Source organism: Silurus aristotelis, assembly GCF_946808225.1.
Source record: "Silurus aristotelis genome assembly, chromosome: 22".
Lineage (NCBI taxonomy): Eukaryota > Metazoa > Chordata > Actinopteri > Siluriformes > Siluridae > Silurus > Silurus aristotelis.
Genome location: NC_139595.1, coordinates 15905125 through 15917378, shown reverse-complemented (window position 1 = coordinate 15917378; position 12254 = coordinate 15905125). Strand labels below are relative to the sequence as shown.

The window sequence follows — 12254 nt, the reverse complement described above, 5'->3', positions numbered from 1 at the left end:
CATATACAAAGTATGTCTGTACAATACGTACTTCAAAGTAACACAAATGGATTATTTTTCAACAACCAACAATGATGGAGCACAGCATCTTTTGTGAAAGATAGTCGTGGCTAGGTGAGCTGATACATTCGAGGAGAGTTTTATAAAAATAAAATACAAAATGGAGAAACTGGATCTTCCAGACTGAATATTATTTATATTTTTTCAAGCCCCTCTGAGACACAAGGTCCTTCTTGAGATTTAAGAGATACTAGACAGTTGCTGCTTATCGATCTGGAGAAGCAGCGGTGTGCACGTCCTTCAACCTTCTGAATAAGAATATTATCGCAAAGCCTAAAACTCAGGCTCTGGGAGGCGAATCAGAATCGTGACGCCACAGCAAGAGCGTGACTTTCAGGGCAAATCAAATTCAAGTCGAATGGTGTAAACCGTACTCGCACTCTCTGAGCGAGTTAGACGCCTTCTTCTAGAGAGGATTGGAGTTAAATCAAATAAACCAAAAAGATGAGGAGAGTTCATGAGAAAGAGCTCTCACGATCTGAAGAAACCTCACCATCAGGCTCTATAATGCAGTGATATATAGCAGGCTTAAGAAGTACACAGCATTTCCTTTCGACCTTTCTGACATTCGTTTTTCTAAATAACTTTCAGAGCAGATAAAATTGCTGTTAGACCGCATGCTAATTTTATTACTGTAGACCACCGCGCTATCAAGTTCTCAAATTATCGAATGAGTGCTTTGTAATGAAGAATTTTCCACAACTGGCACATCTTCAGGAAAGAGATAACATGTATTTATTGTCTCATTTAGGTTCCTGTGGAGGAACTGAAAAATCATGAAGATAGATTAGGACTGTGAATAATATGAACAGGTTTTTTTTTACAATGGCTTACAGTAGGACCACCATTTCCATGAACAGTCTTGGACTCAAGTGTCCCTCAGTGAACAGGACAATTGATATCCTTCACAATGCTGGAATGATGACTGACTAATGAACGGACCCTTTTGAGTCCTCTTAAGGTTTCTTTGTCATATTATGTCAGGGACTTTTTTTTATAGAGACTAATTTATATAAAGCTGCTTTGGGACAATGTTTAGTGTTACAGTTTTTCTCAGTTGCTTTAAACCGTTTCTCAGATCAGAAATTAAATTCTCAAAACTACTTGTTCAACCTCCACATCATTTAGTCGTGTTGCTTTGCACAAATTGCGAATGCTACGGTACATTCATTTAATTGATCGTGTATATTCATTCATTCATTCATTTTCTCCCGCTTATCCGTAATTCGGGTCGCGGGGGCAGCAGTCTAAGCAGGCCCCCGCCTTCGACTGCTGCCCAATCATCACAGCACCGTCCCTTACGGTCCCTCCTGCAGGTGGTGAGCCCACGGGAAGGCGGCCCCACGTCACTCCGACGTCACGGACCTTGATATTTCCCTCGTAAGGGACCCCTGGAGCATAGAGGGTTAAGGGCCTTGCTCAAGGGCCCAAGAGTGGCAGCTTGGCGATACCGGGGCTTGAACCCCCGACCTTCCGATCGGCAACCCAGCGCCATAACCGCTGGAGCCACCACTCCCCCTGATCGTGTATAATTATCTGCTTTTTCCTACATTATAATATTTTGTCATGTTGATCAAAATAGCATTTTTTTATTATTATACTGGTTCTCATCTGAATAGTTTTAACCCCCAAAACATCTCGGCATCAGTTCATTGCATATGTCACTGAATGCAAAATGGTTAAATCAGTTGTCATAAGCTGTCAAGCTTACATTACTATTCAACTTTACTTTTAATAAATGTTTCTTGAATTGATAAATTGTGCAGATGAGTCTTGAATATCACTAATGAACTGGATTGAACGGCATCAGACCAACCAATGATCGACTAGTTCTCTGAAATAGGTCAAAGGTGAATCTCGTAAAGCTTTAATTGGCGATAGAGCAAAATAATTACAATTTCTGAAATTGGATGAACAACCAAGAAACAAACAAACACTAGTACAGTATCGTAAATGTGGGAATCCTGTCTGGTTTCTTGTAATCAATATAAATCAAACAAGCAATCAAATAAATACATTTGTGCTGTTAAAATCCATAGATGCCATACAGAAAAAAATGCCTTGTGCATTTTCAATGATCGTGATCCAAACCGTATTTTACATCAGGAAATACTGAACCCGTGCGCCTTCATACCGACAACGTGGCTACACATTTTTACGATCTTGTTTGTAAACAATGAACTGAGGACTCTAATCAAAATACATTTACTATTTTGCAAATATTACGGCTGATTTGAGAAAATGCTCCAATTCAACTGAGAAAAACTGTAAATCTGGATCCTCTCAAGGTTTCTTAGTCATATCATGTCATTTACGTTTTTCATAGAGACTCATTTATGCCACATTCTATCATATTCACAAACTATATGCATTGTCAAAAATTGCTATACAAATCAAATTTAATCAAATTGAATTATTTAAAAAAGATAAAAACAAAAGGGTTTACATCTGCTCTAATGATAGCGGGTTTAAAAATGTTCCAGGTCCGGTAGAGTTAATCCCCTTCTTACCAGTAGTACTGAAAAAGCTAAGAATGCTATTAGGATGATATAAATATACACACATAGAGATGACAAACACTTCAAAACCTCTACAGTGCATTAGCACAATGTGTCTGGCTTTTAAGGACACCAGGCTGCACTTGAAATTACAGATTAATGTTCAGACATATATAATATTCAGATATAATAACATATACTTGTAAATAATGACCCAGTAAATGAAGCTGGAAGTCTGCGCTTTGAGGCTGTTCTGTTTATTATATTTTAGTTGAAGTTGTTTAGTTCTGTCTATCAGACTATATAAGAGGACATATACTCTGCTAGACAGAACATCCAAATATAAACGGACCTGATAATGTTTCGGTACACAGACACAAACTGTCATTTACAAGTTTTAAGCACCAGCCTTGGTTGCTGTGGTTTAGATTTTTTTTACTATCATATTTCTACCAGCTGAACAGCCATTACCTTCGTAATTAAACATTTCTTTTTGAATATCTGCCATTTTAAAAACCCCAGTGTTGCCTTGTATACCCCTGCTATCTGTCTGCTTCTGCCTTTAGTCCATTAGTTGGTTTGTTAACAACAGGGAAGCGTTATCTTCTCGGACATTTGTGATGCCCTCATAGCCTGCATGTGAACGTGCATTGTGTCACAAAATTGAATGACCGGCGCCCTGTGGCCCTCAGAGACGCATTAAAATCCTCGGCAGGAGACGTTAATGGAAACTCTGTGTGTGTGTGTGTGTGTGTGTGTGTGTGTGTGTGTGTGTGTGTGTGTGTGTGTGTGTGTGTGTGTGTCTGTTGGTACAGAGACACAGAGGGACATAAATACGGCGTTACAGACAGACAAAGAAACTGGATTAGGCGGAGGAGTCACCTCAGAGTGCACACGCTGGACATGAGATTGCAGGTTTCCTTTTTGAGAGAAGGAGGCGGGGCAAAGCATGCAGAGGTGGGGCTTCTCGCCAGTGTGGCGCACCATGTGAGTCTGCAGCACCACCTTCTGGTTAAAAGCCTTACCACAGTGTGTGCACTTGAACGGCCGTTCTCCTAAACAAACACAGACACACAAACACACACGCACAGAATTTTACTATATGATATGTGATAGATTGTATATAATATGATATGAGCAAATCTTAACATCATATAAGCTACAAGCAACGTCCAACAAAAACACTAAGGATGAATTTATTGAAATTAAATGAATTGCATTCATGTGACAACATGGTGCTTGGGGTCCGACGGTTTTTGCAATTCCCTGTTCACCATTTACCTGCATATAATACTAATTCACTTAATGGATAATAATCCACACAACCTCCGGGAAACCTCTGGTTGTACAACGGTATAGAATGATGCGATGAAAACCCATTATGATTACATGATAACATCGTTTATAGATAGCAGCTTTAATGTGAGACCTCATGCTGCTTGTGTGTGTGTGTGTGTGTGTGTGTGTGTGTGTGTGTGTGTGTGTGTGTGTGTGTGTGTGTGTGTGTGTGTGTGTGTTGGGGTGGTACCCGTATGAATGCGGATGTGTCGGACAAGCTGGCTGGGCTTTTTAAACGTCTTGCCACAGTGATGGCAGGTGTTGGTGAAACCGCTGCGATCAATGCTCTTCTTGTAGTTCCGAGAGCTGCTCAAGACTGGCCTGGAAAGATTAGCATGCGCGCACACACACACAAACACACATTTACTTTTCATTTGTTTTCTGGAGAGTCATGGATATTAAATTCAGTTAAGCAGAAAAAAAAGCTTTACAGCAGAATTGAATTAGGCAGACATTTAGTCTGTTACTTTCATTCGCACACACACACACACACACACACAAACGCACACACGCACACACTACTTAACCTTAACTCTTACTACAACACTATTAAATAAACTGAAAGGAGGACAGATGGACAAGTGTCAAAATGATAAAATGGTAGACAGATAAACAAAAAAGCAGACAGACAGACAGACAGACAATAATACAGTACACAAAAATGTATACAATTAAAAAACACACACAGAAAGATTGATATATTAACAGTGTTGGACAGACAGGTAGATAGATGCCTACTTGGGTTGCAAAGAGGTTGAACATTTTTGGAAACTTTCTATGGAAATCTTGGAAATATTGTAAGTTGGATACTTACAAGGAAATTATGGGAATTAATTAGAAATTTTGAGAAATTTATATAAACAAAATAAACAAACATACATATAAAATTTTGTTTGGTCATAAGCACAAGATTTTTTCCTGTTGTAGGAATCATGTACATTTACAGTTTATTTCCATATATTTCCGTTAATTACCATGGAAAGTTCCCAGTCTTGAAAATTCCCAGAATACACACACACACACACACACACACACACACACACACACACACACACACCTGATTTTTGCATGGGTGCGGTTGTGCTCCTTCAGCTGACTGGCTGAGGGGAACTCAGCTCTGCAGGTTCTGCAAGTAAAAACTCGGGTTCCAGTGAGTTCTCTCCGGTGTTCCTCGAGGTGCAGGGCAAGCTGGTTGTGCAGCACGAACTCATCGCCGCACTCCGAGCACAGCAGATTCTGACAAACACGCACATATATATCTATTTATATCTATTTTCTATTTATTACAACTATTTATTACAACTCAACCTTCGGTAGCGACCGTTGTGTGTATTTTCTGTAATTCCCACTTGACATGACTGTGCCGAGACAGTGGACATGGACACCAAGTGGACACCAAGTCTCACACAGTGTTGGACGTAGTAAAGTTGAGATAAAATAGAGATCCATGTGGTAAAGAGGCCTGGTTAAAATACGACTCCAGTAAAAGTAAAATTGCTCCCTTTAAACTTTTATTTGAGTATAAGTATAAAAGTATTTGTTTTTAAATGTTCTTAAGTATCCATAGTTGTTCCATAGTACATCCAACATCCAAATGTTCCATAGTATAAAGTACTATGATTTATTATAACTATAATGTTCCTATTATAATTTTTGTCACAAGACTATTTGCTTAATCAACTCATTTTACGTGAAAAGACTCTAATTTTACTCTCAGTTTTCTGCAGGTTTTAATAATTTGAATTTTAAGTCTTTTTAAGACCTTTTTAAGATCATTAAGAATGAAATTTAAGGACTATATCACCACATCAAAAGCACACACACAAATACATTGTTAGCAACTAACCTTATCTGAGCCCCGAAAATGATTTAAGACCTAGAACAGCGAATTTAAAACTTTTTAAAGCCTAAAATCTAGATTTTTACTTTTCTTAACTTTTTAAGACCTCGCAATGCCCTTAAAACAATTTCCTGAACTGACGCTGAACTGTATGCTGGTGATCAGTAGATACACCAAGCTCTAATCGAAACAAGTTTAAAACAAAGCGTGCGCTCGACCCTGATTGGTGGCTTGCTGATTGTTTGACCAGTTACATTCATATCCGCTCATAAATAAAAAGAAACGACTGATTTTGCAAAATGGAGTTGAGTAAAAAGTAAAAAAAAAATGGAAATAATTCAGTAAAGTACAAACGCAGGAAAAAGCAACTTATGTACGATAGCGAATTACATTTACTTCTCACCTCCTCTTTCTCGTGCACCATGACATGCGATTTGAGACTGGCGACACGGGTGAACTTTTTCTCACACACGGGGCAGGTGGGCTCGGCTGTGCTATGGGTCGACTTGTGCAGCATGAGGTTAAACTCCATGTTGTACGACTGCGAACACTTGTCGCAACGGTGAGGCTACAACACACGGGCCGAGAGACAGAGTGAGAGTGAAAGAGAAATACAAAGAAGAGCATATACAGTAAATACACACTCAGCACAAATATAGACAATTTGACGTTTGCTTCTGTTTATGACCTGTGTGAAAAAGTATTGGGACACCTGATTTTTCCAGCCAAATGTGGCTCTTTTTGCAAACACAGTTGTATAGGAGGTCTTTGGATACTATAGCATTGACTTTTCCCTTTAATTAAACTACATGACCCAAACCTGTTCAAGCATGACAATGCACAATATGATCTCCATGAAGATATACTTTTACATGGTTTGGACATCTTTGGAATAAATTGGAACACTGAGTCCACCCCAGGCCTCCTCACCTCATCCTACATCAATGAACACAAATCTCCACAACCTCACTACAAATCTAGTGGAACATCTTCCCAGGAGAGTGGAGGTTTTTAGAACAGCAAATGGAGACCAAATGTGGAATGGGATGTTCCAAAAGCAGTCTTATGGTCAGGTGTCCACAATCTTTTGTCAATATATCTGTACATGGCTAGTTTAGTATCTTGCCTTGTCGTTCGCTTCATGCTCTCTGAGGTGTTTGAGCAGCTGGTTCTCTGTGCTGTAGGTAAGAGGGCAGATGCTGCAACGATGTTCAGCACTGCTTGCATTCTCCACCCTCAGCTCCTCTGCCACGTCTGTAGAGAGACAAAGGGGACAAAGGTAAAATGCCAGTCGAGGACAATGTGCTGGAAAATGTGCTCGATTCCAGGGATAAATTCTAACAATGCTTCACATTTACAGAATTTGGCAGATGCCCTTTTACAGAGCAAGTTACATTTATCTTATTTATATAAATGAACAGCTATTGGGTTAAGGTCTGGCTCAGAGGCCCAAGAGGGGCAGAGTGGTGTCGCTGGGATTTTAACCTATGACCTTTGGAAACAAAGTCCAATGCTTTAATCACTTATCTACCATTATTGATATGCCCAAGTTTGATAACCCATTTTTATAAACCACAGCACTGTTGAATTTGGTTTGTTAAGTAGAAATACAGTATATTAAATGCACCTGTTCTTATTCGTGATCATTTCTATATTAATTATTGGGACTTTTAAAATGGGGATTTTACTTAACAAAACTTTCTTATGGTGATTGTTTTTTTGTTTTTTTAAAGGGGGGCATTTTATTTAAAGCAATCATCTGCAGTGTTTTCTTCAATGAAAGAATAGAGTGTGAAATTATTCCAATTACCTTTCTAGTTTATTGACACAGCTTTATTCACTGATTGCTCCCTGTGATTGAGAGGAATGTCCCATAATATTATTCTATTCATGTCATTTTGTTTATTCATGAAAGTTCATTTTACACTGACTGTGTCAAACTAGCGAACGTCAGAAAATATGATCTATTACAAAGTATAGATTTTTTATCTAATTCTATATCCATTTCTTCACCAAGAAATTACAGTATATAAATACTGCAAAAGTCAAATAAATGGACATGAAATAGGACTTAATAGTCTTAAGGATCTCATGTCGGCTTTTATCATTCCAGCCATAGTCAGTTTTGTGTAGTTGTGTCTTGTGTTATTTTGTTTATTCTTACTCATATGTAGTATCTTGGTCCTAATAAACCGTTCGTTTCACTGTGATCTCTGATTTCAACCATTTAGAGCAGCGGTGCCAAACCTTTTTTGCGCCTCAGACCGGATTAATGTCAGACAATATTTTCACTGATCGGGTTTTAAGGTGTGGTGGAGAAATACAACAAAATAAAATAATACAACCGGCATAAAAACTGTTTTTTCTAAATATAATAATAAATATGAATCCACTGTTTGTTTTTTGTTCATTTTGCTCGCTTGGGGGTTTCAATTTAGCAGTAATGTATTATGTGTTAGCGACCGGAGCCCCTTTAAGAAGGTAGCGGATGGAGGTAAGACATGTGACCGAGGCATCATCACATGCATCAAGAGTGAGTCATAGACAGATGTGGTGGAGAGAATCCGGTCATTTTCCAAAATAAAACCATTCAGAATCAGATAATAAATAAAATGTAAATAATGTAAGTTATGTATTATTTCTGTGCAGCCCAGTACTGATTGGCCTGGAGGTTGGGGACCACCACTGTATAAAATCTCAAGTCTCTCTGATTCCAACCATTTAGAGTACAGGACACAGTGAAACAAAACAATATTCCCCCAGCAACAAGGTGCTATATAAGAAGACATAAATATAAAAAAGTAACACAAGACCCAATTACACAAAACTAACTTTGTGACTGGAATGACAATAAAGGTTGACATGAGACCCTTGAGCCTTTTATTGTCATTTAAACCGAATACACTAAAGCAGGGGGACACACTACAGCAAAGAATAACAAATTTGCCTTTGCGATCTGCAGTGTTTTTTTTTTTTTAAATGACCATTTCTGCCCATATGAACTTCCCCGTGTTTAGTCGCCGTTTTCTTTTTCGATGCTTCGATAAATTAAGCTTGCACTGATTCTGCATTATGTTAAGTTGAGTTATTTCAATGTAATAATTCGATGAATAAAGAATCCATATAACGTGTATATTAGTCATTTAATATGCACTTTATAGTGTTAAGTTATGGGCATGACAAAGTTTGGGGGACCAGTGCATTACAGCACCTTGGTCCTGAGGGAACGTTATCTCATTTCACTGTTTATTGTACTGTATAGGATCTCAAGTCGGCTTTTATTGTCAATTCAACCATATACACTGCAGTACAGTACACAGTAAAACGAAACAACGTTCCCCCAGGACCAAGGTGTTATTTACGACAATCGAAATGAACAAAAACGAACATAATTACCTACTTGATTTTTATTATTATTATTATTATTATTATTATTATTATTATTATTATTCAATCTCACTTTTATTACATTCCAAGTGCATAAAAAGAACATTAGCTTCATACCACAAAGGCAAAATGCAACATGTCATATCTCTCTATATCTATTTATTTGCTGCACCTTTTTAACAGTAGCTGCATATTTTTCACTGCTATAGCCGTTATATTTATTTGCTGTACATATATTTATATGGAAGGATATTCCAGACAAAATTCAAAAGAAATTGCAAATTGTATTTGCAATTGCATTTTCCGTATGCGTACACAATTCAAACGCAATCGCAAATCTTGCACTACCATTTGCGTTTCGACTTAAAATTTCCAATGGAAAAGCAAAGTCTATTCGCAACTGTGTTGTACGAGTTATGACCATGTCATATTCAAATAGCAATACCACGTTTGTTTTTTCACTTTCTCTGTGTGTAGCCCGCTAAAACTTAAAAGGAATCGCAATTTCCAAAACCTTGCAAGGTTTTGCATTTCCGATACCGTGCGTTGAAACTGTCAATTAGATGTAAGGGGCGGGACTATATTATTGGGCGTGATGTCAATCACAGTCGAAGGCCAAAAGGGTTAAATGCCAGTAATAGACTTTTGCGGAATGTTTTGAACAGTATGATGCGTTATGATGAGGTTAAATGGGTTTGTGTTCTTGAACGTGAAAACTTGTTTTTTCACTAAACAATACCATCAAGGACCCACCATCATCTCGTTACATTACATTACTGTAAAAGCCACATTGTTATTTCATATGCGTTACTATATTGTACTATTTTCCAAGTTTTTTTATTTTATTTTATGGCACCAGCACATCATCACAAATTCCTGGTACATCTAACCCATGATACCTGGCTGAAAAAAAGGTGATTCTAATAGTTTTTTTTTATTATCCATTATCTCCCCTCTATTGCCTTCCAAGTGCATGGAAGGAAAACCTTTATCTTCATTGCAGTTTAACGACTCAGGCCATGTTTTACTCTACGTTTTTGACCTTCTGTTCACACTGAGATGTTTTTTAAGTTCACTTTTGTTTTGTTTTTTAAAGCGTCGTATTGTGGACCGATTGAAAACAATAATGTGGCCACAGATAGTTTATAGGCGAAAACGCCTTTGTATCCTAATGTATTAGATTACTGTATACTGGCCTCATTAAACCTGCAAAAACGACCTTATGACGTCACTGGACGACTTCTTCACCACGAATGGCTATCTTACCCTGAAAAAGATTTGTAACCCCTTTATACTTTGTTAATCGTCTAAACTATTTTGAAACCTAAACAAAAGCACAATTCTGCTCCAAACCACCATTTTGACCACAAACAATTTTTATTTTAAAGCTAAATAGGAAGCACAAAAAGTTAGTTAGTTCGGCAGCTGGTATTAAAACCAGTCTAAAGTTAGCCAGCTAGCTTAGCGTTAGCAATGCGAGTTTCCACGTAAACAAAGGCGTTGTTGAACATTGAAGATGAGAGGATAGCACGAAAAAGAAATGAATAAATAAATATAATCAATTCGTGTAGAGTGAATGTGCCGCAGCACGAACGGCGAATCATGACCGGGGGATGAAGGGCGACTGAGCGAGGAACCGAGCAGCGGATTGTTATTAATATCATTCCGCCTCAGTCTGGCGCACAAAGACACGAACACCAGCAATACCATATCCGGGGACTATATACACGGTGTTCAAGTGCAGTTTTCTCCGCAATGTCTTGGCTCACTCGTACAACGAGGACGTTTTCGGATGGCTAACGCTCTGTAGATTTTATCCGCCGTGTCGCGGTGCGGTTTACCTCCTGCCTTGGCAGTGTTATCCCGGTGTTTCCGAGGCCGGCCCCGCGGCATAGTTCCAGCTTTGGCCGAGGTGTAGTGTGAACGCATTCAAAATGGCGGCTTCTGCTCGTCACTGTCGCGCTTCGGAGAGACTCTGTGCAGATTTTGGAGTCTTTGAACTTAAAAAAAGACGTATTTAGACCATTATAACGCGGGATACCGCGTTTCGGGTTACTTTAATACACCAGACTGGGACTGAATCATAAAGGGAAATATATATTGATTAAAAAATATATACATTTGTAGTAATTGTGGGAGCAGTTCTTCAGTATAAGGGTAAAGAGGATCAGGATTGTATCCAAGTCAATCAATGGATAATTTTTTTTTTTTAAAGTCAGATAAACTGTTTTTGTTAGTTTAAGATTTCTGATCAGAAGGTCATGAGTTAAAATCCCAGCCAAGCTCTTGGTCCTCTGTGCAAGGCCCCTTTTTATTCCTAACTCCTCAGGTGTATCATCACCGGACAAAGGATTCTGTCAAATGCTGTAAATGTAATCAGTGTAATTATCCTTGGTATAGACACTCCATGGATGGGTTATCCTAGACCACACTAGACCTCAGGCCCACTAATGAACCAAAACTGATTATGTAATAATGAAGTGTTTTGCTCTCTATAACAATTTTTTTTTTGCACCACGGACCAGTTTCACGACAATTTTTAATAGGCCAGAGGTTGGGGTGGGTGTGTGGGGGTCACACATAGTAGTAGTAGTGCCTCAGTGGTAAAGTTTTCTGGGTTATTGATCGAAAGTCAAGAGCTTAAACCCCATTATCACCAAGCTGCCACTCTTGGTCCTTAAACCACTCTTAAGTCCTGTATTATGTGCCCAACATTCTAACATTGCTAAGATATGTGAAGAAAGTTTAAAATTTAATGTGCATGTGCCAAGTAAAAGCCCCTTTGCAACCTAATTCTGTACATATCATATGATTTAATTATTCACTTGAATAATTTCATACATAATGAAAATGTAGCTTGACTCATTATAATGCAGCTTTATTTATCGACGCATAGAACAAAACTGCGATTGAAACAATCTTTCAATATGTGTATGTGAATGTCAATGAAATGAAATGAAAATAAAATTAAGATGAAAGGGTTTTTAATTCTTACTGTGTGGTCCGTTACCGGTTGATCCAACATTGAAATCAAATAGAATTAATATGCGAGAGCAGTGGACTAATTGATGTATGTCACAAATGATCTGCTACACTGCTTTAAATACACCTATTTTTATAATTCAATTAGA

At 38.2% G+C, this 12254-nt stretch overlaps 1 protein-coding gene across 1 annotated transcript in view; it reads right to left on the bottom strand.

The window, feature by feature from the left end:
• znf236 (zinc finger protein 236) overlaps positions 1–11031 on the bottom strand; it is a 36567-nt gene extending 25536 nt beyond the window's left edge. The window contains exons 1-6 of the mRNA XM_083525475.1: positions 10965–11031; positions 6863–6990; positions 6140–6304; positions 4954–5132; positions 4087–4217; positions 3441–3613 (exon numbers count right to left, since the gene is read on the bottom strand). Of these exons, the coding sequence (XP_083381601.1) occupies positions 3441–3613; positions 4087–4217; positions 4954–5132; positions 6140–6304; positions 6863–6990; positions 10965–11016 (828 nt within the window). The 5' untranslated portion in view covers positions 11017–11031. The remainder of the gene's footprint in view (positions 1–3440; positions 3614–4086; positions 4218–4953; positions 5133–6139; positions 6305–6862; positions 6991–10964) is intronic.
• Positions 11032–12254: the final 1223 nt, after the last annotated feature.